The 27,994-nt window shown below is 38.1% G+C and overlaps 1 protein-coding gene across 1 annotated transcript; it reads left to right on the top strand.

Annotated features, from left to right (window-relative positions):
* On the top strand, window positions 1–27,994 carry LOC127544500 (cell division cycle protein 20 homolog B-like). Its single transcript, XM_051971166.1, has 9 exons — window positions 1–344; window positions 15,301–15,525; window positions 17,632–17,660; window positions 17,912–18,310; window positions 18,947–19,041; window positions 20,832–21,057; window positions 23,414–23,539; window positions 24,038–24,155; window positions 27,580–27,994. Exons 1-9 carry the CDS (start codon window positions 86–88, stop codon window positions 27,678–27,680), a joined length of 1,578 nt encoding a protein of 525 aa, XP_051827126.1. The 5' UTR covers window positions 1–85; the 3' UTR covers window positions 27,681–27,994.

The following is a 27,994-nucleotide window of genomic DNA, read 5'->3' as shown; positions in this document are numbered from 1 at the left end:
TTTCAGACATACTGAGCCTTCTTTTAGAAAACATTCTATTTTTTTACTTATTTTTGGCAATCATAGGTCACAACTCCTTGTGGTTATGTTGTTTAATAAACAGGCGCTGAATCCAATTGATACTCCATATTCTAACTTTAAAAATAACATCATGAAGAGACAGACCACTGAAATGCCTGTTGCCAGTAGCCCAATTACCACGAGAGGGCAGCAAGTCTCCACTGGAAATTGTGCTGCTCACCTTTTTGGGGAGGACCATTCTCTTGATGAGACGGATGCTTCTGGATCAGAGCTGGAGAGAACACAGGAGGAAGAAACGATGATTCTTAGTAAGAATAAAGTATTAGGGATGATTTAAACATTATTTAAAAGAAGGGGTATCTTGTTACTTTCGACCTTGTGTGACCTTGGATAAGGCTCTTGATTTAGATGGGTCCAAATTTCCTTATCTGTAAAATGGGAAATAGTGAACCAGAGGACCTATATAGACCTCCTAATTTTATTAAGCCATGTCTTGTGGCTCTAAATTTAATGATGTTTTGTTTTTTTTTAATTAAATTTACTTTTTTGTTACATTTTAAGTCTCTCTCCCTCCACATTTATGCTATTTCTGTTCTACCCAGATGTGTTTATTTTGTCTTTACCTATCTGGATTTCTCTTTTTCTTCCAAAATAAAAATAATAAAAAACAATTACTTATATATAATTATATATTATCACATATACTATAAATATAAATTCAATTACATATAATTATATAACAAAATATGTAGTTAATTTCAAATAAGTAAATAAACAATAAAAATAATAAATAAAAACTTCAGCCTAGTATGCAAGTAGAATATAATTTGTTTTGAAAACTTCTCTTAGACTTAGTTTGATATCTAATTTCTTATAATTTACTATTTTATAAATTATTTTAAAAGAGATGCTTTCAATTTGTTTTGAAATTAGTTTTATTTTATTGTATTATAAACCTCTAATAAGAGGTTAATTTGCTGGTCCTAGGTGGCTGAAGAAAATTACTGATGTTGGAATAATAAAGTATCTGTAATTTCTAGTTTATTTATAATTTCTTGGGATAGGGAAAGGGAAGAAAGTAACTGGAAGGTTCTATACACCATGACTGAGTTAGAATTCAAGTTGTTCCTGTCTATCATGAGCCCCACAGGAGGGAAGATAGTTCAGGAGCAGGAAGTACTTAGCTAGGGGACCCTGGGCCACCATCCTATCCTCAAAAAGATTAGAACCAGTCAAGAGAGTGGGAAGGAACAAATTTTTTTTGGAGATGTACATTGCAATCTAGGGAAGAAGATAAAAAGGAGAAGGAGAGAAAGAGAGAGTGAGAGGAAGGAAAAGGGCAGGAAGAGATAGAGACAGAGAGAAGAGAGGCAGAATAAGAGAAAGAGAGAGAGAAAAAGAAAGAGACAGAGAAAAGACGCAGAGACAGAGACACACAGATACACAGAGATACACACAGAGACAACTCTGCTGTTAGGAATCTAGATCATCCTCACACTTCCAGCAGATACTAGTCTCTGGCATCCCACATGGCAAGGGCCTGGCAGCATGACATGGACAATTTGTTCTGATAATTACAGTAATGATGGCATGGCTGTAGAAGAAGATGGGTGCCGGGAGAGGGGTATGACCACAGTGGTATTCTTGGGATGTTAGCCCAGGCAAGGAAGAGAAGGAGAGGCTGCAGGAGTGGAAGACCAATGTTTTCAGAAAATATACCTTTACTGAAAGTAGGCTTCCTGGGTCAAAGCCAAGGTTGCCCAGAGTTTGTTATGGATCTCAGCTTAAAAGACAAAAATTAAAAGTTTTAAAAATTAATAAAATTACATATCATAATGATTTTTATTTCATTTTTATATTTTTAAATAATAGCTTTTTATTTTCAAAACATATGCAAAGGTAGTTTTCAGCATTTACCCTTGCAAAACGTTTTATTCCAAATTAGGATGTCCATATTTTCCATTACAATATTTGTCTTAGGATAAAGTTCCCAGAAGGCTGCCTTAAAGAAGGATACAGACATAAAGGATTGAGCAATAGTTTTACTATATACCTAGCCACTGTATTGTAGCTTCCAGGAATATGTAGGGGAACAATATTCTATCCTCATCAAACTTCATCTTAAGTACTATATTCAGTTTTGAGAACCATGACTTAACAAAGATAATGATAAATAGGAAAGTATCCAGAGGAGGACAACCAGAATGACTGCATGATAAATGAAGATGGGCTAAAGCAAGTAGCTATTAAGTTTAACACAGGATAAGGGAGAGTAGAGTAGGAGTGGGAAGACAATGAGGCATCTTTAGGTTTGATGTCAGAAAAACTTCCCAACAATCTGAGCTATCCAATTGCAGAATGAACTGCTTTGAGGGGTTGCAGGTTTTTTTCTCCCTGGAGCTCCTCAATCCTTAAGAGTAAGACTATCAGATGGTCTCTTAGTAGAGGATATAATATGAAATGGGAACTTGGGTTATGATTTGCATAAGTAATTACTGCCAAACAGCTATTATGAATTTGGAAAAAATGTCAAGTGACCCCAGAGATTCCAGAATCCCAGTGATAATATAATATAAACAAATCCCATGTAATAATGGAGGTTAAGGCCCAATGATAAGCTTATTCATACTTCTTGTGTTTATAGGCATTTAAGGAACATTTTTATTAGATTTGATAACAAGTCAGGATTTAGAGTTGTATAATTCTTTGAGTGTAATGAAATATTTAGGAAGAGAAATAATATTTTACCAATTTTGAAAGAAAAAAGAAAATAAACAATAACTGCATTTAAAACACTTGATTTATATACTACTCTAACTTGGAAAGCATTATTTCATATATATTATTCTAGATTTGAATGATTACTGACCTCCTCAGGATGGACATATTCTCCATCTAGGTAGATTATAGCTCATCCATATTCTGAATTATCCCTAATCTATCTTTCCATAAATCCCCCAATAGGAAAGCTAGTCAATGTATTAGAGTTAAGAATTCTTTACTCTTTTTTTAATGTCCTAGATACCTTTCACAATATGGTAAAGCCATGTTCCCCCTCTTAATTACACTGAAATGCAGCTAACAAAATATTTTTAAAAAACAGGCCCATGTTCCCCTGGTTTAGAACTTCTCTCTTTACTTTTTTCATTGTTAGATGGCTGCCCTGGGTAGGTTTTTGGAGCTCTTGCCCCCCTCACTTTTCTGGTTTGCCAATAAAAATCAAATCTTGTTTTCAGGATCCCCCAGTGATCAATCTTGGAAGACCTGTGGGGTAGCACACTTGGGAAGAAAGGCTGCTGCTTCAAGGTTCTGGGAAGTGCCAACCATCGAGCAAAGAAACTGGCAGAAGAATGTTGACTTGAAAAGACAGGTAGCCCTGTGGATATTGAGGCTCATTGGATTAAGGCCCTGGGAGGAGGGAAGAAGAAATAGATGCTGCTATTTGATCTTGGGGAATTAATGGAGATGTGTCTAAGTTCTGTGATGTGCACACTACAGAGGATTGGCTCCAATTTCTGAGAATTGTGATTGCTACTTTCAAAGCATTTTACAAATGTGAGGTATAAATAATGAAAATAAGACGTGCTGTGGGCAGGATATAGTCTCATTCAGTTCTTGCCACCAGACTTGACACTTTGGGGACCTCTTACAGGGAGCTGTTAATACATTGCATCGAAGCATCAAAACTTGATCATAATCTTAATGTGAATAAAATGACCACCCTTGATGTTTCATTTTCAAAACAGAGACTAAGTAGGGTAAATGATAATTTTAAAGTTAGACAAAAGCCTGAAATTAGAAATTTAGAGGTACGTTCCATTCTTACTTTAGGATAAGCATTCTTGTAAATCATCTGAATGAATGAATGAAATCATCTGAAAATAGATGTGAATAGTTTGAAATCACTCAAGAAAATATCAGTATCCTAAATCAATTCCTATGTTGCAAGTTTCATCCATCTCAGGTTTTGGGTTTTTTTTTTATTTTTATTTTTTTGGTGATCAAAATAACATAGGATGTTTAGTAATGGAAGGAACCTCAAAAGATAATTTAGTGCAATGTCCTTACTTTGGAGATGAAGAAACTGAGGTGGAAGCTCACATAAATTTGTGAGTGATGGAGCTATGACTAAGCAGGTACTTAGGAGGTACTCCTTCATGTCTCTTTTTGCCTTTCAAATTTCTCTTTCCCCAAGGCTCACCATTTGTGGTTCCCCTGTCTGAAAGCATTCTTCCTTTTCAAAATTCTTAATAGTTTGTTATTTAGATTTTTACCATCTCTGGTTTTGTATTATAATTATCTGTGTAAAAGTTGTATCCCCACCTCTATAACCCAGTGGAAGATTTAAAAAGAAATCTTTGCTTCCCCAATGCCTGGGACATGGGTGCTTAATGAATATTTATTTGCCAGCTTTTCTAACACTCAGTTCAATGCTTGCATTACACCATGCTGCCTAAGGGGGCACTGCTGGCTTATCTTAATATTCTTAGTCATATTTTCTGCAAAAGAATAGACCATTGACAGCTCCACTGCTCTGGGCTTCCTCATTAACTCCACTATAAGAGAACAAAGATAATGGTAACAACAAAGGAAATAATGGTTGGGCTCCAACATTGGTGGGGTGTGGGTGCTTCTTGGTACCATAGCACTAACAGCCCTTACTCATCCCCCTCTGCTCTTCTTCCAACACCATTGATGGAGCCTCTGCGGGCTAGCTCCATTCAAAAGGCATTAAATGCCTACTATGAGCAAAGCATGGGATGCAAGTTAAAAACAATCTCGTCCCAGGAAACTTCCGTTCTACTGGATAAAAGGACGTGAAGTTGCTGATGGAGTTTGTGCTAAACTGTATGGTGTGTGTGTGTGTGTGTGTGTGTGTGTGTGTGTGTGTGTGTGTGAACTGAACTTGGACATGTGGAGCAGGAAGGAATGATAAAGATCCAGAAAAATGTCTCTTCTAGATTTTTGTGAACACGTGTGTGGTCTTTCTCTGGTCCTAAAAGGTTGTTTCCTGGTGTCTCCTACTAGATTTTCCACATAAGAGTCTGTACTTACTTTGGAGTCTGAAAATTCTAGCAATCTGATTAGCTCTCTGCCAAATTGCTCTCTTAAATGGATTCATTTAAGCCATGAATAAAATGTCTAGGAGGGATGTAGAAGGAAGAAATGCATTTTATTCCGCAGTAGTTTAGACACTTTTGTGGTTCTCACGGGAGTCAGAAGAAACAGGATTGTGAAATAAATAGCTGGTTAGAGCAACCCTGAACAGCTGGCCAAGAGTTATCTTCATGAACCTTAGGGATTTATAGATACATTGGGAAAACTTTGAATGCCCAAGAAAAAGCATACATGAATGTTTGCCACGACACAGCCCAGTAAATAACATAGAGATTCAGCATGATGGACATCACAAAGCATCTTTCTGCCCCAGGTCTTCTCTGATGTAAGCAACTAAAAAGAAGTGGTTTCAGGGTCAGAAAAGACACTAGCAGACCAGAAGTGAAAAGTACAAAAATGTCTGTATATCCCACTATTACCAGGGAGACAAAAATTTGTTTTTCAGTCCATTCAATCATATCTGATTTTCTGTGACCTGATAGCCCATACTACCCAAGGGTTTTCTTGCTGGAATGGTTTGCTAGTTCCTTCTACAGTGGATTAAAGCAAACTGAGATTAAGTGACTTCTCTAATGTCAGTAGTAAATGTATGAGACAGTATTTGAACTCAGGCCTTCTTCACTTCAAGCTCAACCACCTAGTTGTCCCAAAATATCTAGCTACATTAAAAATTAAGTTTGGTTCAGGTCTCTTACCCCTGAAAATAATTTTACAAGCCTCATTCCCCATTCATAGACTCTCAGAAATAAAAAGGATTTCTTTGGCAATTAAGAACCTTCCATCTACTATTCCAGTCTTTTCTTCATATGTAATATGTAATAGGGGTCCTAACAGCTAGTTCCATGCAATGGTATGCTTTTAAATGTTTAACAACAAGCTTCCCTTCCCATCCCCCCAAAAGCACGCAGGACACACTTTTCAACTGAATCTGCATTATTAATATTTTCTTCATCACTTTTTTAAACTGAAACAATCAACAGAACAACAAAGCAAGCCTTCATTTGTAGCCTTTGCTGATTTCTGAGGTGTAAATACTCACATTAAAAATTTAACAAACTGCTCAAGTGAGCTGGTTTGAGCTGGATCCAGTACATTTCTAGTTCTATGATGTGTGTGCTGGAGAGGTAAAGGAAAAGAGAGAGAGGTGAAGGAAAAGAGGGAGAGGTGAAGGAAAAGAGGAGGTGAGGGAAAAGAGGAAGAAGTGAAGGAAAAAAGGGAGAGGTGAGGGAAAAGAGGGGGAGGTGAAGGAAAAGAGAAAGAGGTAAAAGAAAAGAGGGGAAGGTGAAAGAAAAGAGAGAGAGGTGAAGGAAAAGAGGGAGATGTAAAGAAAAGAGGGGGAGGTAAAGTTAAAGTAAAAGAGGGAGAAATGAAGAAAAAAATTGAAGTTTCTTCACCAGGACCTAAGAACTTTCAATCAACCCAAAGCCTGGTCACCTCAGCATTGAGGCCCATAAGTGGCCCGTGGTCCTTGGATGGCTTTGCTCTGCTCCATCTCTATTCTAGTCCCACTGGCCTGCTGGACCTTTCTTGGCTCCTGGCATCATGTCTTATGATAGCTTGGATTGGCTGGATCCAGCGCAAACCAGCTCACTTGAGCAGTTTGTTAAGACCTGATACAAGGAGCCAAGAAAGGTCTAGCAGGCCAGTGAGGCTAGAATAGAGATGGAGCAGACAAAGCCATCCAACTCCATGGTCTCACACATGTCTAGAATACCCCTCCCATTCTCCCTTCTGCCTCCTGGAATGCTTGCCTCCGGGCACTTTTCAGGTACCATCACGGGCGATTCATTACACAGATATAAACTTTCTTTAAATTACTTTAACTGTACTTGTTTGATTACATGTTGAGCTCTGAGAGCAGAACATGTTTCCTTATACCCTTTGTATTTCTAATCCTGGTCCTTGTGCAGAAAATGAGCTTCCCCAGTGCTACAGGAGTTGAAATATGATATTCACCACTTTGGAGCAGGTCTCTCATCACTTTGTGCTTGGACTGTTAGAGCCTGAGTTCGCATCAGCCTCAGAGGCATACTGGCTGTGAGACTCTGAACAAATCCCTTAACTCTGTTTGCCTCAGTTTCCTCATCTGTAAAATGATCTGGAGAAGGAAATGGCTACTCAAATGGGAATACAGAGACTTGGATGTGACTGAAGTGACTGAAGAGCAACAACAAAACGCTAGAGACTGCTGGTTGGTCTCCCTGCTTCCAGCCTTTCCCTGCCTCAGTCCATTTTCCACTGGGCTTTCAAAATCATCTTTCAAAAGTACAAATTCAATAAACTCCAATGACTCTTTATTACTTCTAGGATCAAATTAAAAACAAAACCTTTTGTTTGGCTTTTACACCCCCTTAGTAACCTACCCCTTCCTATCTATCCAATCTTATATCTAAGTCTCTGTCTTCCTCACTGCTTCCTCTGAAATCCAGTGATTTCTCTTTGCTATTCCGGGTCTCCTGGCTCCTCCAGCCTCTGCATTCTTACTCTAAGAATGTTCTCTCTCCTCAATGTTCTCCAGGCTCCAGGCTCCTTAACATCTCAGTAAAAGCCCCACCTCCTGAAAGAAGCCTTTTCATGCTAGTTAGTACCTTCCCTCCCTGGATAACCTCTCATTTATCCCGTCCAAAACTTGTTCTGCCCGCAGTTTATTGTCAATCTGCTACTCCGTTAGATTGCAACCTCCTTGAGGTCAGGCATTATCTTTTGCCCTTCTTTGTATCCTTGGAGTTTTGCCCAGTGCCTGGCATTTCATAAATGCTTCATAAATGCTTATTGATTGATTTTCAACATGATATTTGCCTATGAAGCTGTGTCGGCTTCTAAATCAAAGGCAGTTTTTCCTATCTGAATTTGAATTTTTTTTAGAGAGATAACCATAGTAGCCCTTACTTTTTATTCAGTTTGAAACTTGTCTAGCCTTCCTTTGCTTCTGTTTACTTTTAGAAGTGTTCCACCCTGTTGCTTTCCTGCCCAAAGGGGCTCTGGAACATCAGTGGGGAGATGCAGACCTGTGAGAGACCCAACTGCTTTTGGAAAGGTATGTATTGGAAAGAGATGTAAAAATGCAAAAAACAAAAGAAAAATGCGGGGAAGACCTAAAGAAGCTTCTTTCTGTCAAATTGTGGGAATTCTTTTCTTTTGAGGAAAAAATGGAAAGTCAGAGGACCTAAATGCAATATCTCAGTTTCCTCATAATGGACTGGATAATTTCAAGTTCCTTCTAGATCCAGATCTGTAATCTTAGTCCTTTTTCCTTCGTTTTTCTTTTTCTTTTGTCTTTTTTACTTAACATTATCCTCACTCCTGACTAGTACGTCTAGAGGAGAGGAATCTATTGAAGTGAAGGTACCATGAACACAGAAAATTGCATTCTCTTTTTTTTTTTTGAGAAAAAAGTTTTATTTTCATATTCATAGCAATTAACTTAGTACAGAATAGATGTTTAGTGAATTTTTGTTACATGAATGAATAATGTACTATATGTTATCATCATATACATAAACATACAAATACATAGCCAGGAACTTTCTTAATATCTGGATCACTGATCCACCTATCAACTACTTTGTTCTGAAATTTCTTATTCTCTACTGATAACTATCTTCCAGAATTTCTGAGGTCTAAAATATCTTTCTTAAGTGTACAAGAGAATAAGGTTTTGCGAGTGCAGATGCATGGAGCAGGGGGGCTCTCCCTAAACATGCTTGATATGGCATAAGGATGACAAAGGGGCTGAGTCATAATTAGAAACTTTAAGCCTTATGCAAAATTTCAGTGGAAGTCAGTCTCTCTCTTTAGCTGTAAAATAAAGAAGTCTAAGACTTTTTTCAGATCTAGGGCTAGTTGTTAGTAGTTAAAACTATAGGAAAAGAAAAAAGCACTTTTTTTCACAAGACCCAGAGGTCATTCTAGTAATTCTATTGCATTCTAGTAATGATCTCTCAACTGACAGAGTAGCTAAGTCTCAGCAACTTCTCAGAGTTCTGCCCTAGAGATTACTCACAGAAAGGCAGCATTGCTGCTTCCCAGGGGCTGAGCCTTGAGACCTCTGGAGCATCCTTGTGACTTTTAGTTTGTCTTTTGAGCCCAGAGCTTACTTGCAGTTGGGAAATCTGGAAGCTATAGCCATGTCAGATTGGTCCTTCACACCACATGAGGTTCCACCAGAGATTTCATAGAAGGGACTCATGTCTGGGAGAGATGGTCAGTGAGCAACCTTGTCTTTGGATGGAAACACATTGGGAGAACTAGCTATTCCTTTCCTGAATGTCTAGGAAAGATGCCAGATAGATTTCCTTCTGGAATAAGTGTCTAGGTTGTTTTGGAAGGGTCACCATTAAATATGCTCAGAATTGATTGAAGTCAAAAGCTCTGAATTCTAAATTGTAATTCTACTCTGTGGCCTTCTTCTAGAGACTTTTATGCAATCATTCATTCTCCCTTCCTCAGTTTTTCCAGATACCAGATGGGAACAAGAAGGATAACCATCTATACATGAGAATGGAGACATAAGCTTCAGACATTCTATATATTCTTTTGGATGGATGTATAAATGTAAAGTCAGGAAAATGGGGAAAGCCAGGGCTGGACTTTTGAGATCTCTGCTTTTAGCATGACTCTATGGTTAAGAACAAACATACTGGACTTTGGGGAAATGAGTGGGTGAAAAGAAGAGAGAAAATGTCTCCTCTACCTTCTCTTTTGATGTGACCAGCAACAAGTTTGTGTTTTAGTAAGATTTTAAATACTTGATTTTGGTCCAAAAATTATGTAGCAGGTTGAGGCAAGGAGGGCCCTATCCTGTGTCTGCATTTTGATATTTTAGGGGATTTTTGGCACAAAGATACATCTGGCCTGAGGATATCTAAGTCTGCAGCTGCGGCCCACATTTGATTACCTCATAAAGATCCTATTAACCCTACCCTGGTCCCTTGGCTTCAGAGTCTGCAATCTACACAGCAAAAAGCCAACATTTTTGGGAAAAAAAAAGATGGTTTCTTTGCTTCCAAATAAGTAAAAAAAAATCTTGCTGGAATTCTCTTCCATGGTTTTAATACAGGAGTTCTTAACCTGGGGATTACACCCCTAAGTTTCTTGGGGTTCTTGCACTTGGATGGGAAAAATCACAGCTTTATTTTCACTGACCTCTAACCTAATCTAAGTTACCATAACTTCAATTATTTAGAAATATTATTTTGAAGAGTCCTTAGGTTTCACCAGTCTGTCAAAAGGATTTATGACACATATATACACAGAGAGAGTTAAGAACCCTGATTCTAATCACTCAGTCCCACTCTTTAGAAACCTGGACTAAGTTTGAGTGTTCCAGTTTAACAAAAGGAATTTGCATGATTTGTAGTGGATTTGACTGAGAGCAGAGAAGGCTTCTAGGAATGCTGATAATTAATTTCCTTTGGTCTTCTCGGTAATGGTCCATGAACAGAACAGTAGGTTTCTGGCTGTCCCACGGTATTCGGTACATGACTACACATTTCTCAGGCTGACAGAGATGGCTTCTTACATGTGGTAAGGTAGTTTCTTGCTACACCTTTCAGGGTCTCATTTGTGGTATCATCTTAGCTGTGTCTTTAGCCACTCTACCACAGGACCCCTGTGTTTATTACGTTGCTCATCCTGTGCAGAAGGTAGAGAATCGGAAGCCACTGTCCTGTGGGTTTTGCCTTTGGGAGGGAAGGGCCTTTTGATCAGAACTTGATGCTGACAACATTTTAAAGACTATATCTTGGAGACAGAAAGAAGTATACTTTCTTTTCAGCAGTTCATGGAACCTATACAAAAACTGACCATATATTAGGACATAAAAACCTCAAACTCAAATGCAGTAAGGCAGAAATAGTAAATGTATCCTTTTCAGACCACGATGCAATGAAAATTACATTCAACAAAAAGCCAGGGGAAAGTAGACCAAAAAATAATTGGAAACCAAATAATCTCATACTAAAGAAAGATTGGGTGAAACAGCAAATCATATACATAATTAATAACTTCACCCAAGAAAACGATAATAATGAGACATCATACCAAAATGTGTGGGATGCAGCCAAAGCGGTAATAAGGGGAAATTTCATATCTCTAGAGGCCTATTTGCATAAAATAGAGAAAGAGAAGGTCAATGAATTGGGCTTGCAACTAAAAATGCTAGAAAAGAAACAAATTAAAAACAGTCAAACACTAAACTTGAAATTCTAAAAATAAAAGGAGAAATCAATAAAATTGAAAGTAAAAAAACTATTGAATTAATTAATAAAACTAAGAGTTGGTTCTATGAAAAAACCAACAAAATAGACAAACCCTTAGTAAATCTGATTAAAAAAAGGAAAGAGGAAAATCAAATTGTTAGTCTTAAAAATGAAAAGAGAGAACTTGCCACTAACGAAGAGGAAATTAGAGCAATAATTAGGAGTTACTTTGCCCAACTTTATGCCAATAAATTCGACAATTTAAATGAAATAGAAGAATACTTCCAAAAATATAGCTTGCCCAAACTAACAGAGGAAGAAGTAAATATCTTAAACAGTCCCATTTCAGAAAAAGAAATAGAACAAACTATCAACCAACTCCCTAAGAAAAAATCCCCACTACCAGATGGATTTACATGTGAATTCTACCAAACATTTAAAGAACAATTAACTCCAATGCTAAATAAACTATTTGAAAAAATAGGGGTTGAAGGAGTCCTACCAAACTCCTTTTATGACACAGACATGGTACTGATACCTAAACCAGGTAGGTTGAAAATAGAGAAAAAAAATTATAGACCAATCTCCCTAATGAATATTGATGCTAAAATCTTAAATAAAATATTAGCAAAAAGATTACAGAAAATCATCCCCAGGATAATACACTATGACAAGTAGGATTTATACCAGGAATGCAGGGCTGGTTCAATATTAGGAAAACTATTAGCATAATTGACTATATCAATAACTAAACAAACAAAAACCATATGATCATCTCAATAGATGCAGAAAAAGCATTTGATAAAATCCAACATCCATTCCTAATAAAAACACTTGAGAGCATAGGAATAAATGGACTTTTCCTTAAAATAGTCAGGAGCATATATTTAAAACCTTCAGTAAGTATCATATGCAATGGGGAAAAACTGGAACCTTTCCCAGTAAGATCTGGAGTGAAGCAAGGTTGCTCACTATCACCATTATTATTCAATATTGTATTAGAAACACTAGCCTCTGTAATAAGAGTCGAGAAAGAGATTAAAGGAATTAGAGTAGGCAATGAGGAAACCAAACTATCACTCTTTGCAGATGATATGATGGTATACCTAGAGAACCCCAGAGATTCTACTAAAAACCTATTAGAAATAATTCATAATTTTAGCAAAGTAGCAGGATACAAAATAAATCCCCATAAATCCTCAGCATTTTTATACATCACCAACAAAATCCAACAGCAAGAGATACAAAGAGAAATTCCATTCAGAATAACTGTTGATATAAAATATTTGGGAATCTATCTACCAAAGGAAAGTCAGGAATTATATGTGCAAAATTATAAAAAAGTTTCCACACAAATAAAGTCAGGCTTAAATTATTGGAAAAATATTTAGTGCTCTTGGATAGGCCAAGCGAATATAATAAAGATGACAATACTCCCTAAACTAATCTATTTATTTAGTGCTATGCCAATCAGACTTCCAAGAAAATATTTTAATGATCTAGAAAAAATAACAACAAAATTCATATGGAACAATAAAAAGTCGAGAATCTCAAGGGAATTAATGAAAAAAAAATCAAATGAAGGTGGCCTAGCTGTACCTGATCTAAAATTATATTATAAAGCAGCAGTCACCAAAACCATTTGGTATTGGCTAAGAAATAGATTAGTTGATCAATGGAAAAGGTTAGGTTCACAAGACAGAATAGTCAACTATAGCGATCTAGTGTTTGACAAACCCAAAGATCCTAACTTTTGGGATAAGAATTCATTATTTGATAAAAACTGCTGGGATAACTGGAAATTAATATGGCAGAAATTAGGCATGGACCCACACTTAACACCATATACCAAGATAAGATCAAAATGGGTCCATGACCTAGGCATAAAGAACGAGATTATAAATAAATTAGAGGAACATAGGATAGTTTATCTCTCAGACTTGTGGAGGAGAAAGAAATTTGTGACCAAAGATGAACTACAGACCATTACTGAACACAAAATAGAAAATTTTGATTACATCAAATTAAAAAGCCTTTGTACAAACAAAACTAATGCAAACAAGATTAGAAGGGAAGCAACAAACTGGGGAAACATCTTCACAGTTAAAGGTTCTGATAAAGGCCTCATTTCCAAAATATATAGAGAACTGACTCTAATTTATAAGAAATCAAGCCATTCTCCAATTGATAAATGGTCAAAGGATATGAACAGACAATTTTCAGATGATGAAATTGAAACCATTACCACTCATATGAAAGAGTGTTCCAAATCATTATTGATCAGAGAAATGCAAATTAAGACAACTCTGAGATACCACTACACACCTGTCAGATTGGCTAAGATGACAGAAAAAAATAATGATGAATGTTGGAGGGGATGCGGGAAAACTGGGACATTGATGCATTGTTGGTGGAGTTGTGAACGAATCCAACCATTCTGGAGAGCAATCTGGAATTATGCCCAAAAAGTTATCAAACTGTGCATACCCTTTGATCCAGCAGTGTTTCTACTGGGCTTACACCCCAAAGAAATACTAAAAAAGGGAAAGGGACCTGTATGTGCCAAAATGTTTGTGGCAGCCCTGTTTGTAGTGGCTAGAAGCTGGAAAATGAATGGATGCCCATCAATTGGAGAATAGTTGGGTAAATTGTGGCATATGAATGTTATGGAATATTATTGTTCTTTATGAACTGACCAGCAGGATGAATACAGAGAGGCTTGGAGAGACTTACATGAACTGATGCTAAGTGAAATGAGCAGAACCAGGAGATCATTATACACTTCAACAATGATATTGTATGAGGATGTATTCTGATGGAAGTGGATATCTTTGACAAAGAGACCTGAGTTTCAATTGATAAATGATGGATAGAAGTAGCTACATCCAAAGAAAGAACACTGGGAAATGAATATAAACTGCTTGCATTTTTGTTTTTTTTCCCGGATTATTTCTACCTTCTGAATCCAATTCTTCCTGTGCAACAAGAGAACTGTTTGGTTCTGCACACATATATTGTATCTAGGATATACTGCAACATATTTAACATATATAGGACTGCTTGCCATCTAGGGGAGGGAGTGGAGGGAGAGAGGGGAAAAATCGGAACAGAAGCGAGTGCAAGGGATAATGTTGTAAAAAAAATTACCCTGGCATGGATTCTGTCAATAAAAAGTTATTATAAAAAAAAAGACTATATCCTGAAAGTAGAAAGAATTAGTATTCTATGTGTTGACTCTCATAGGCAAAATGAACTGGTCTCCAGATGCTTTGATACAGAGATAATGAAGCATAGAACTGTATCAATCAATCAATCAGTCAACAAATATTTATTAAATCCTTTGTGAAAAGTTTTCACCAGGTAGGGTTTCACTTTCCCAGGTGAATTTCAGCATGCTGCTGATATTAATATGCAACGATCATTGTGGATTTATAGATTCAAATAAAACAGTAAACAGTCAAAGCAGGTTCTTTTCCAGTGATATTGCTTATATTTTACATCTCTGGACACACAGTATGTACGTTTTTGTTTATTTTGAGGCTGTATGAATAAAGTTTTGGAATCAAATCAATCAATCAAAAATCTAGAATAAAAAAGATCTGAGTTCAAATCTTGCCTCTCACACTATCTCTGTGGACAGCACAATTTCCATTTCTGTTCCTCAGGCAACTCCCTAAACCTTTTTATCCTAAGTTATAATCTGCATGTGTCAGTCAGGCAAACTGGGACTCAATTAAGTATTTATTATAGAATTCTTACCACGTGCTGGGCCCTAAATCTAGGGATGTAAAGAAAGGCAAAAGACAGTTTCTGTCCTTAAGGAGCTCACCGCCTAGCAATGAGCACTGCCCCACAGGTATATCCTTTAAATCAGAAAATGTCTTTTTATTGCTAAAAATAATAACGCCTCTGATTTCAGTTGCTCTTGCTCTCTACCCTTTCCCCCTCTCTCTTCCCTGAGACTCACGCTCCCTGCGTCTGCAGCCCTTTTTTTATCCCCATGAGGAAAGTTCGCAGGACCAGAGTGGGGTGCAGGATGTGCTCCTGGCTGACTCCTTCTTTGCAGGCTGCGGGGATGGAAGTCCGGGAGAGGCTTCGGCGCCTCCTCAGCGGCCCGGGGACAGGAAGCGCCTCGCGCCGCAGCCGGAGCGGAAGATGCATCTCACGGGCCTGCGGGATGACTACTGTGAGCTTTGGTCCCTGTCTCCTTCCAGCAGGTTAACTGAAAGCTAGAAGCGGGCAGCGGCACTCTGGGGGCGGACACGGCGACTCTTTGGCTGAGGAGGGTGGAGTCCTTTTTTTCTCTCCCGGCCTCTGGCCCCTTGAAGCCCGGAAAAGTAACTTAGTCTTTGGCCCACCAGTTTCCAAAATGGCACCAAGTTAAAAAATGATTCATATAGAGTTCCCCTGTTTCTAAATGCTGATCTGGGGGAACGGGACTAGTACTTTTCCCCTGTCTCTTTCTGCATATGTCTCTTTGTTTCTGTTTCTCTCCTTGCCTAGTTGTCTCCATGTGCCTCTCTGTCTCTTTCTCTCTTTTTTTTCTCTCTTTCTTGGGTGAGGTAGTTGGGGTAAGTGACTTGCCCAGGGTCACACAGCTGGGAATGTGTGAAAGGTCCTCCTGACTCCAGGGCCCATGCTCTATCCATTTTGCCCTCTCGCTGCCCCTTCTATCTCTTGCTTCTCAAATTATCAATCAACCAACATTTATTGAATGCTTTATGAAAAGCATTCACAAAGTAGGGCTTTGTTCCCCCAGGAGAGTTTTAGTGTAATGGTTACGTTTATATTTACCAATATAGATTTAGGGATTTAAAGAAAATAATAATTTGTCAAAACATGTCTCCCCTTCTCCCTCAGTCTTTCCATTTCTTTCTGTCTCTCTGTCTCATTCTCTCTGTCTCTCTCTACTTTTGTCTGTCCTCTGTCTCTTTGTCTCTGCCTCTGTCTCTCTCTGTCTCTGTCTCTCTCTCTCTCTCTCTCTCTCTCTCTCTCTCTCTCTCTCTCTCTCTCTCTCTCTCTCTCTCTCTCCCTTTCTTTCTCCCCCTCCCCTCTCTTCTCGCCTTTGAAAACATTTAATTCACCTTTTGAATTGGCCAGAGCTGACAAAATAGTGAACGATCAAGTAGTGGGCTAGCAACTGGCCTGCTAGGGATCCAGAGTATAGGATAATGCTGTGATTGTGGGGACTTTGGGAAGTTGGGACATAGGCAATGAATCTGGGTTGTCTAGACTCTACATAGAGTCAAGGTAAAGCTATCTAAAGAGAAAACTAATGGTGCAGAATTATTTAGGTGGGGGTGGGGGAGAGAAACATGTGTGTTGAAATATCTGTTAATGAAGACACTGTTTTTTTTTTTTTTTTTTTACTATTTATGGCAGATTTTTAACAATTTAAATTTTTTGTTTTAATGAGGAAGAAAATATTTGTCTACTTTTTTTTCCCCCTGAGGCAATTGGGGTTAAGTGACTTGCCCAGGGTAGGAAGTGTTAAGTGTCTGAGATCATATTTGAACTCAGGTCCTCCTGACTTTAAGGCTGGCACTCTATCCACTGCACTATTCAGCTGCTCTCATTTACCTTTTAAAGGGATTTTTTAGATACTGTCATTTTAGAAAATTTCCTGTTGTTATGGCTATAGGCTGTTAAATGGTCTCAGTCTCCTAATCTGTAAAATGGACATAATAATCTCCAAGAATGCTATAAGATATTTTGCAAAACTTAAATCACTATAAAAGTGCTAACCATAATAATAAATCAAATAAACCACATATATACACGTTTTTGTTTTGTTCTTCATTCTCAAGGACTATGATATCAAGGAGGGGATGTGATGAGATGCAAGTGAAATAGAAAGGGCTAGGCAAGGTCACCTGCCTCACTTTCCCCTCCAGAGCCTTCTGGGTCCGGTGGCCAAATATAGATCAAGAAGACTGGAACCTCAGTCAAAGTAAAACCTGTTGAAGACCTAGATTTTAAAAGGCCAAGATCTCCCATTTCACCCAGTGCCATCTCTACTCATTTTGATCTGTGTTTTGCTTTAAAGGTCATTCAAACTCAAAATGAAAGATCATTAACAGCAAAGCGCAAAGGACATTGGGTTAAAAAAAGTAAAGAAACGAAAAATGAAAAACAATGGCAGTTATTAACAAATTTGAGACAAAATAATTTAATGAAATTTTTAATGCTTTTTAATGAGATTTTTGATAAACATTGTTTTTCTTCATAGAAGCATTTGCAGATTAAAAAAAATTTATATTGGTCTTTTTATTTTTCTCTTAGGTTCCTATAGGGAAAAAGAATGAACAAAACCGCCTTTGGGTATCAAGTCACTCTGAAGACCTTTGCTTGCTTTTAAAATATATATATGCAATATTTATCTGACAACAATTATTATAGAATGAGAATTCTTGGGCAGACAGTGGTTAAGTGAATAATTTTCTAAAATGGTCCAATGCTCTAACCACTATGCTAACAAACTTCTTCCTTAAATTGCTATGTCTTGACATGATTTTGAATCTGAACAGCATAGATTCATTGTCCAGGTCCCAGCCTTTCAAAGACTGAGGTAGCTGTTTAGTTCAACTTTTTGTAGGGTTAAGAGGAAGTACCTTCCTCCCTCCGTCCCTTCTTCTCTTCCTTCCTTCTTTCTTTCCTTCCTACTTTCCTTCCTTCCTTCCTTCCTTCCCTCCTTCCTTCCCCTTCCTCTCTCCTTTTTTCCCTCCTTCTCATCTAACTTTCTTTGTTCCGTAATTCCTCCTTCTTTCCTTCCAGATCTAAACATCCTAGACTGGAATTCTGAAGGTCTTCTTGCTCTTGCCCTTGGGTCTGCTGTACACATCTGGAATGGTGAAAGCCATGATGGAATGGGAAGCATAGACTTGAGCCCCTATTGCAACTACATCTCCTCAATTTCCTGGACAAAGGAGGGAGGTTACCTGGCCATTGGCACCAGTGAGGGAGAAGTACAAGTATTGGATGTTTTATTCTTATATACTCTTTAGGTCAGGTTGGACCAATAATTTTTACATCTTTCAAAGCTCTTTTTCATTGGTTAATGTGAAATGTAAACTCTTGAATAGGAGAAAGACTAGGCTACTGTGTATTAAGGAGAGATGACACTAAAATTCTTTCCTGAAGGATTTTTTAAAATCCCTTTTGTTCTTATCTCCCCTCACTTTCTTTTTCTTCTTTCCTCCCCTAGATATGGGTTAAGTTTTCTTCATATGCCCTATATTTTATGCAAGGAAGAATTGCACAACATTAAAAGTTTCACTTGTTATGTGAAACAACATTCCTGGCTGGGAGACCTTAGCTATAAAAGAAACAAGTATTTGACTTTCTATGGAGAACATGGAAGAGACCAATTGACTTTTACATTCTGCTTGTAGACAAACTGCAGCTGGAGCTACAAGTTTACTAATTCCCTTAATAATAGTCACAGAGCCTTGTGGTTAAGGATTAATGATGTCATTGACCATCAGCCAAAAACACACCAGCCTCTTCAAAATTAACTGACCCATTAATAGTCAGCCCTGCAGAGACTGAATTAGGATTGTAGAACACTGATGTAATTATAATCCTATTTATTTCTTTTCTAACCCCAGTTATGGGATGTCATGACTAAAAAAAGGCTGAGAAATATGGTTGGTCATATTTCAGTAGTTGGGGCTTTGAGCTGGAATCACTGTGTCCTCAGCAGGTGAGAAATCCATTGTTGGAGTCAATGATGTTTAGATGTCATGCAAGCGTGTGTGTGTGTGTGTGTGTGTGTGTGTGTGTGTGTGTGTGTGTGTGTGTTGAGTTGTAATTGAATAGTGGGGCAGGACAACTGATCAATTTAAAAAAAAGATTGACGGGCCAAAAATCATTGTATTTTTATATCTTCAGGTATTCCGTTATAGAAAATGTCATGTGCTTTCTGTAAATGTTACTCTTTAAACCTGTGAGCTCAATATTCAGGATTATGTTGTTTAAATGTAGAACTCTTTCCAAATAAAAATTTTCTGTAGTGGGCTTTTCTTCTATATACACTAGTTGGTATTTCTACTGGATATCATGTGATTATTAGTAGGTGGTTTATGGAACCACCATGGTGGTCCATGGTGATTTATAGAACATTGTTTTATTTTTCAACCTAGAATTTTTAGTTCTGTCACATAAATCAGTTTATCTCTGAAAAGGAAATTTCAGGCAGAAGTTTCACTCCTAATTATTCAAAGGATTTCCAAATGGATCAGAAGTGACCAAGCGCATCTATTATTTTAAAAAATATAATGTTTCATTAATGCCTATTATGTTTATGTGACATTCATTTCCAACCATCTTCCCGACTGAATCATTCCTTTTTACAAGGGCTATCTGTTATAGATTCTATATTTGACAATAGTTGCAAAATTTTATCCTAGTACTTCCTTATCTCTCTGCTAAGAGGGAGAATATATACTTTATTAGTTTTCTTTGGGATCTTCATTTTTTCTTCCGTTAGTCATAGTTCAATTTAGAGTTTGTTTTAAGTGATTTAAAAATTTATATCATTTTACTCACTGTGTATATTGTTCTTTAGCTTCTTTTTATTTTTCTCTCTACTAATGTATATATAAATCTCTTAATTCCTCATAATCATCACTTTTTGCTGCACAATAATATTTAATTATATTCTTTATTACACTATGAATTTATTTTAATTCTTTACATATGTCCATCTAACAATAAGGCTAACATAATGACAGGATGCCCTAGTTTACTCCTATTACCCCTAGATAAATCTAAACTAAAAAAAATGAATTAGAAGGAAGAATTTTGGAAAAAATTAGATATGATTAACCTTTAGCAATTTTTTGAATGGAAATAGGAGTAAACATACATACATATAGCAGCTGTTCATGGTATCTTGTCTCACACATATGCAGGGCACAAATGCAGAAAAGCATAAATCTTATATACATCCTTTACTAAATATAATGCAACAAAATCATATTAAAGAAGTTGTTTAAAAGTATTAAAAATCAATGAGATACTAAATAGCAATCCCAAAAAATAATTGGATCAATGAAGAAATTACAGAAGCAATAGAAAATTTCATTTAAGATAATGACATAAATGAGAAAATGTTCTAAAGTTTGGCAATATAATCAAAGTAGTTCTTAGGGGGAACTTTTATTAACAAAAAAGAGAAAGAATAAATCAATAATTTATGAATACAACTAAAAATACAAAAATATCAATGAATTAAAAACCACTGAATATATTCAAATAATAAAGTTTTCTAACCATTTCCTGTTTTTTTTTTTTTTTTTGGCTACTACAAGGAGTCAGTAGCATCTATTCTTGCTAAAGACCATTCTAGGGATCTTTGGATAATTTTATTAATGATTTACAGGAATTCCCTTCTCAGTATTTTCCTGATGGTTTCAGAATTCTTGTATAGGGTATATAGTTGAATATAACTTGAGAAACAATGGTCCACCATGCTTCTTTTCTCCTACATAGTGGTTCAAGATTGGGCCGTATTCATCATTATGATGTTCGAGTAGCTCAGCATCACATTGGAACACTTGGCCATAAGCGAGCTATATGTGCCCTGAAGTGGTCACCAAGTGGTAAGCTGCTTTCCAGTGGTTGTACTGATGGACTATTGAATATATGGTCCTATGATCCTGGTGTGGGCAAATCCTGTCAACCACTAAAAGTCTTCCATCATTCTACGTCAGTTAAGGTAAGGAAATCAAAAGTTATTTTGGTTAAAGTGTGTTCAGTTCAGTAATTTGGAGGCAACCAGATGGTACGGTGAATAGAGTGCCAGTCCTGGAGTCAGGAAGATTCACCTGTACGAGTATAAATCTGGCTCAGGCACTTATTAGTTGTGTGGCCCTGGGCAAGTCACTCTACTCTGTTTCTCTCAATTTCCTCACCTATAAAATGAGCTGGAGGATGGTAAACTCTCTAATGATTTTGCCAAGAAAGCCCCTAAAGGAGTTATGAAGAGTCAGACATAGCTAAATTATGACTAAACAACAATTTCAATAAACTCAATTCGGTTAATGTTTATTAAGCATTTATAATGTATCAGATGCTTAGAGTACAAAAATGATGACAGCCTCAAAGGAGCTTGTTCGCACTATCTTCTCTTCCCTGCTTGCTTACAAGTAATAGCTGATATTTACATAGCAATTCAAGACTTACAAAGTGCTTTACATACATTGACACATTTGCTTCTCCCAATAGCCCTGTGAGGTCAGTGTGACAGACATTATTAGGGAGAGTTTTCATCTCTAAGAGGGACTTGGGGTGATCTCAGAGCCAAACGAGTCTTATCACAGCCACCTCTGTCAGCAGCCTACATATGGCCTCTCTGGGCCAGCTGCATTGTTCATTGAAGTGGCAGGTACAATCGTCACAGCAACAGTTCAGTTTTTGTATGAAATATCAAAGAAGTAAAATCAGAATACCAGTTAGGTAGTGCTTTTCTGGGAAAAAATCTGCACGGTACCAAGATGGAAGAGAAACTCTCAAATTCGGATTTACCTTGCTTCTCTCCTGGCACCTTTCCCCAGAAATCTCTGTGAAAGGCATAGAAGCCTCAGTCTTAAATTTCAGTGATGGGGGCTTCTGGGGAAGCACTTTTCACTTCTCATCTCCATACTGAGGTGGATGAAGGGTTACTTTAGGAAGATTGTTTTTGGTAGCTGTGGGAAGAAGGATAGATTGATGACTGGAGAGACTGGGGGCTGCTCTAGGACCACGGACAAGTCCCATAATCTGGCTGAGTTTTTCTCAGCTGTAAAGTTAGGAGGTGGGCTGAGGCGTTGTTTAGGGTCTGTATTAGCTGTAAACTGGGATCTTGCTGGCTCCAAGGCTGGCTTTCTGTGCACTGTACCATGGACAGAGTAGAAACATGGAGTTAGAGAGAATGGAGTGGTAGGGCTGAAGAATGAATGAAAGGTGAGAAAGCAGAAGCAAGAATTATAGATGACTCTTTCTGGGCTATTAGCAGTGAAATCAGGGGTCGCCTTTGAGGTTTTTTGTTTGTTTTAGGATTAACTGTTGTTTGTTGCCATGCCTTGACATGCAAGTGAACTGGATTGAAGTGAGGAAGGGCTGGCTGGTCAAGGTTACCTGCCAAACTTGGGCTTGTTTATAGAAAGTAGAGAAGGATCCAGGAGAGAGGGAGAGGGTGAAGACAAGAAATAATTGACGGAGTAAGAGTCCCAGAGAAGATAAAAGAGTTTGAGACCAAAAGCATCATATTAAGGAGCACTTTGTTTGTTTGTCCGTCCTGGGTCCCCAAGAGGACCAATGACCTCAGGAAGGTGAGGACTTGACTTGCAAGTGAATTGGATTTAAGTGAGGGAGAACTGTGCAAAGTCACCAGCCATCAGGGTCCAGGGGCATTAGCTTTGGCAAGGAGGCAGACCGCCTTATTGGTTGAGGGCAAGGAAAAGGAAGGGTGAAAATACAGATTTGGAGGATAAGAAGAAGGGAAGGGATGAGGAAACTCATGACAGATGGTTTTGTTCTTTTCTGGAAAGCAGCAGACAAGATTGTGGTGGGAAAGGATGATGGGGATGGGCCCTGGGGCTGAGGAGAGGGAGAAAATTGGAATAACAGCTATGGGAATTTGTCAGCTGTGCAGTTGGAATGTGTATATGTGTGTGGGGGTCAGTGTGTGATGTCCTCTTCACTTTTGGCTCCTTATTTCTGAGATTACCCCATCATTCATACTGTGTACATACACTTCCTGGGGGCAAGGACTGTATTTTTGCTTTTCTTTATATACCCAGTGCATAGCCTAATGTTTGGTACATAGTAATTGCGCAAAAAATTCTTGTTGATTGATTGATTAATAATTGTTGTTGGTGAATAATTTGATAGTTTGATAATTGCTGTTGATTGATAATTAGCTTGAATAGAGATTGATCTTTAGATATTGGTCTAACTAACATTGACCTACTGACTTAATTGATGCATCTATTATTTCATAGGGTTCTTAGTTCTTGTAGAGAGGAAGGATTTCTTTAATACTTGCGAACAGTTCTTGAACTTACAAAATAAAAATTTCTCTGCACTTTAAGGCCATGAACTGGTGTCCTTGGCAGTCTGAAATCCTTGCTGTTGGGGGAGGAATGAAAGATGGACACTTACATGTCTGGGATATAAACAGAGAGAACAGTATCCAAAGTCCATGTACAAAATCACAGGTAAACTCATGAAATAGAGTTGAACTTCTTCTGAATTCACTTCATTTTAGTTCTTCCAGTATTTTAATTAATATTTTGTGATGAAATGCAGGGTCCAAATCGTACCTTTCTTTACTCATTGATTAATAATTTCCCAAAATTCCTTTTCTGTATAGCGCTTTCATCTAGTAATGCTATTTTTCATTTATTTAACTTGTCTTTTTTCATTCATCTCCTCCTCACTTTTCACCATTGCTTTGCCAGGGGAAATTAGATAAAAGACCAACTCCTGGCCATTTCCAGCTCAGTGCCTCTGGCACCCTATTCATGGGTATAAGGGGCATCCTTGTTCTACAGTGGTTTGAAGTGAGTAGGACTAGAACAATCTTTTTTCTCTATAGAAAAGCTACCCTTCTTTTTTAGATTGTATTTTAGGCTTATTTAGACTATATTTCAGACAGTGTTTATGATTGAAACAAAAATGGCTACAATATTATAATTTATTTGCATTTTCATCAGATTTGTTCTCTGATCTGGTTACCTAAGACAAAAGAGATTGCCACTGGCCATGGTACTCCTAGAAATGAAGTGACTTTATGGAGCTGCCCTGTTCTGACTCAGTCTGATAGATTTTTTGGTAAGTGGGTGAATCAAATGAGTTATTTTATATAGTCAATAAATATTTATAAAGCACCTAGTAAGTGCCAGATGTGGCCTACTATGTGTTAAGCACCGGAGATACAAATACAAATAAAAAAGATAGTTCCTGCTCTCAAAGAACTTACAGTTTACTGAGGGAAGACAACATTCAAAAGGAAGCTGAAAAGCAGTGTGTGTGTGTGTGTGGGGGGGATTCGAGGAAATAAATTACTCTTCCTTAATTGACATAAAAACTAGGGTGGACAGGAAATAACTTTACTGCAGTTTGATTGAGGTTGGTTGGTTCTAATTTTAAATGCCTCCTCTTGATTATGGATGACATAGTGACAATATTAGGCAAATGAACTCCAGTTCTGAGCCCCCCTTAGTGCCTTGTGTCATAACCCACCTCGCCTCACGTCAAGTACAAAAACTGCTGCCTGGAAGGTGGGAGTCGCGGCACCCACCATGAAAGGGACAGATTTCCAGGGATGAAACTTTGGTCCCTTCAAGCTAGATGTGATGGGCACCCCAAGCCTGCTCCCTGTTTGCTCAGGACCTGCTCTTAGAAGGAAGACCACAGTTGCAATCAGAGGAGCTTTTTAGCCTTGCCGGAGAGGGCCTGGGAGCTGGGGAGGATGAATGATTGCCCCAGGGAACAGAGCGGGCCGGGGTGGCAGCCTGGAATCAGCTGGAACCTGTCTTCCTGACCTCCACCTTCTTTTTCTGTGGCAGGAGGGAATATGGGGCTAGGTGATCCTCAAGGTCCCTCTCAGCTCAGAATCTGTGATCTACGGATCAGACACTGTCCACATTAAATGTGCATACGAGCATGGAGTAGGTGATTCATAATTGCTCACCAAAAATAAACAATTGTAAAAGATCCATGGATATTTTTTAAATAGCGAGGCTTGATTAACCATTTTGTTTATTGCTTAGATTTAAGGAAGCAATGGAAAAAAATGTTAATAATGCAGTTCAAACTTAAAAGAATGTCCTTGACACCTCACCCCCATCCCCAAAGCCAGTTCTTAAACATTTACCAGAACACGAAGCAGATGGCAGTCCCTCCACGTCTGCCTGCTTTTTTGTCTTCAAGTAAGTCAGCCCGCCCTTAGGGGCCTTCGCCCACTTGGTAGGGGATGTCCCAGAAGGTCTCCTGATGTGAGGAAACCAGTGGGACAGGCTGTCCATAAGTTGTCCCTCTCATCTTGCCTGTCAACCTTCGTTATCATTTATCTATTCTCATGCTGAATGTAATCTTTAGCATACATTGTTCTTATACCCTCAGAGGTCCTTGTTTTTAATGAACACAGGTTGTTCATCCCCCTGTCCCCATCCCCAGTGCCTCTCCATGGCCTCCTGGGTGACATACAGTTTGAATTCTCTGAGACCGCTGTGTTCCACGCACAGTTAGTTTCCACGAGTTTTCATTGTAGCACCAAAAAGGGCATCTGGGCACCTCTGCAGCGTTCTGGGACAGCACTCACCCTCTCCACACCCAGCCAGCTACAGTTTAAGCTCCGAGCAGTGGATCTTTCCTCAGCTCCTGTTAGTACTACTATTTTTTTTTTAATTTCAAGGGAACACAATGTTCATATTTGTAACCACAAGATTGGGGAGCTTCCACCTCACAGCTAAAATCAGCCACAAACCAGATACTGAAAACAAATTTTTTTTTAATTAAAAGTTTTTGTTTTCAAAACATGCATGGATAATTTTTCAACAAAACTTTGTATTCCAAATTTCTCTTCTTCCCCCACCCCCACCCTTAAATGGCAAGTAATCCAATATATGTTAAACATGCTAAAATATATATGTTAAATCCAATATATTATATATATATTTATATAATTATCTTGCTGCACCAGAAAAATCGGGTCAAGAAGGAAAAAAAATGAAGAAAACAAAAAGCAACAAAAAGAGTGAGAATATTATGTTGTGGTCCACACTCAGTTGCCACAGACCTCTCTCTGGGTATAGATGGCTCTCTTCATCACAAGATCATTGGAAGTGGCCTCAATCATCTCACTGTTGAAGAGAGCTCCATCCATCAAAATTGATCTTTATATAATCTTGCTGTTGCCATGTACAATGATCTCTTGGTTCTGCTCATTTCACTCAGCATCAGTTCATATAAGCCTCTTCAGGCCTCTTTGAAATCATCCTGCCGATCACGAAAACTAATTCTTAAAGGTTGCTTATTCCTGAGCTCTAACGGAGCTATAAGGAACCTTCTTGTGGTCAGATCTCACCCTTGCTTCCCTCTCATGAGACTGTGTTCCTTTAAAATAAGATGGTGGGAATGAGGGGAGGGAAGGAAACAAGTATTATTAAGCACCTACTATATGCCAGGAACTGTGCTTGGTGCTTTACAGGCTGTTTTATTTGCTCTTCATGATAAGCCTGAGCAGTAATGGGCCATTATTATTCTCATTTTACAGTTGAGGAATTGAGGTAGAGAGATTAAGTGACTTGCAAAGGGTCACACAGCTAATAAGTGTCTTGAATTGGGCCATTTTGGTCCTGGGTAGGTTTATGATTGGGATGAAATGAGACACTCATAGATGGATACATGTATCCAACAAGTATTGAAAAGAAACTCACTCGGCCTTGCACTTGACTACCAGGAAACTTTGTTATTGGTTCAACCTGAATCAATTAAGGTTTTTTTTTTCATTTTATTTTATTTTACAGTAACTTTTTATTGACAGAACCCATGCCAGGATAATTTTTTTTTACAACATTATCCCTTGCACTCGCTTCTGAACCAATTAAGTTTTGAGAGATTTTAGGAAAAGCTAGCCTCACCAACATGGCTGGGACCCTGGTAGATAACAAAGCCTCAGTTTATTTATCTGGCCTCCCTTTTCCCAGCAGCCTGCCCTAGGGCCACCTTTCCTTTCTACCTGGTTTTGGAATTCCCACTTATTAGCCACTAATGAGATAGATGAAAAAGAAGAGGGGTGTTACTTAAGAAGAACCAGTTAAAATGCACTTATTTTCTTTAAAATTCTTTCATCTTTTCTATTAATTAATTATTTGTATTGGATCCTGATGAAATAGAAATATAGAAAAAATGAATTTTTATGGGAATGGGAAAACATGCTGAAATGATAATTTCAGGGTCTCAAGAAGGGTATGAGGTCTAAAGACAATGGAGTATCTGGAGTAGGCCCAAACTGAGCCTGACTCACTGAGTCACTGAGGGACACAAACTTCCATTCCCTCTTAATTTTGCTCATTACTAGCCCTAGTTCCATGCATTTTAACAGTTTGGATGACACTCAGTTGAAGGTTGAGGTCTTGGTTAGGGATGAGGGTTGTAACTGGATCATTGGCCCATATATTGACTTTTATTTTTTATGTCTTATTTTTATCCCCTGAAAATTTACAACATGAATTTGTCTTTTTTTCTACAGACCACAGAGGCAGAGTATTGCACCTGGCCCTGAGTCCAGATCAGAGCAAGATTTTTTCAGTAGCAGCTGATGGAACAGCCTGTATGTGGAAATGCTGTTAATCTGGTCAAAGGAGACAGGGATTGATGGAGTCTCTACCTTTGGGGTTCTGTTATAGCTGCCTATAGCAGACACTCCCCAGTTCTGTCAGATTCAGGGGAACAGCAACAACCCAGCCTGGGAGCATAGTTTATGTCACAGATGAGTTGCTTTTATCAGTGCCCCTGTTTTCTCACACACCTCTAGAAAGAAAAGACGTGATGAGAAACCCACTCTCCACTTCCTTAGATACCCAACCATTTGTGCAGAATGCCTCTCTCTTGTTTTTGAAACCACCTGAAACTGTATCTCTGTTCCTATAAAATGATGTAATCAA

This window comes from Antechinus flavipes, chromosome 1 (assembly GCF_016432865.1).
Source record: "Antechinus flavipes isolate AdamAnt ecotype Samford, QLD, Australia chromosome 1, AdamAnt_v2, whole genome shotgun sequence".
In the NCBI taxonomy this organism is placed as follows: domain Eukaryota; kingdom Metazoa; phylum Chordata; class Mammalia; order Dasyuromorphia; family Dasyuridae; genus Antechinus; species Antechinus flavipes.
Note: the sequence above shows the minus strand (reverse complement) of the source record. Positions and strands in the feature narration are given on the sequence as shown.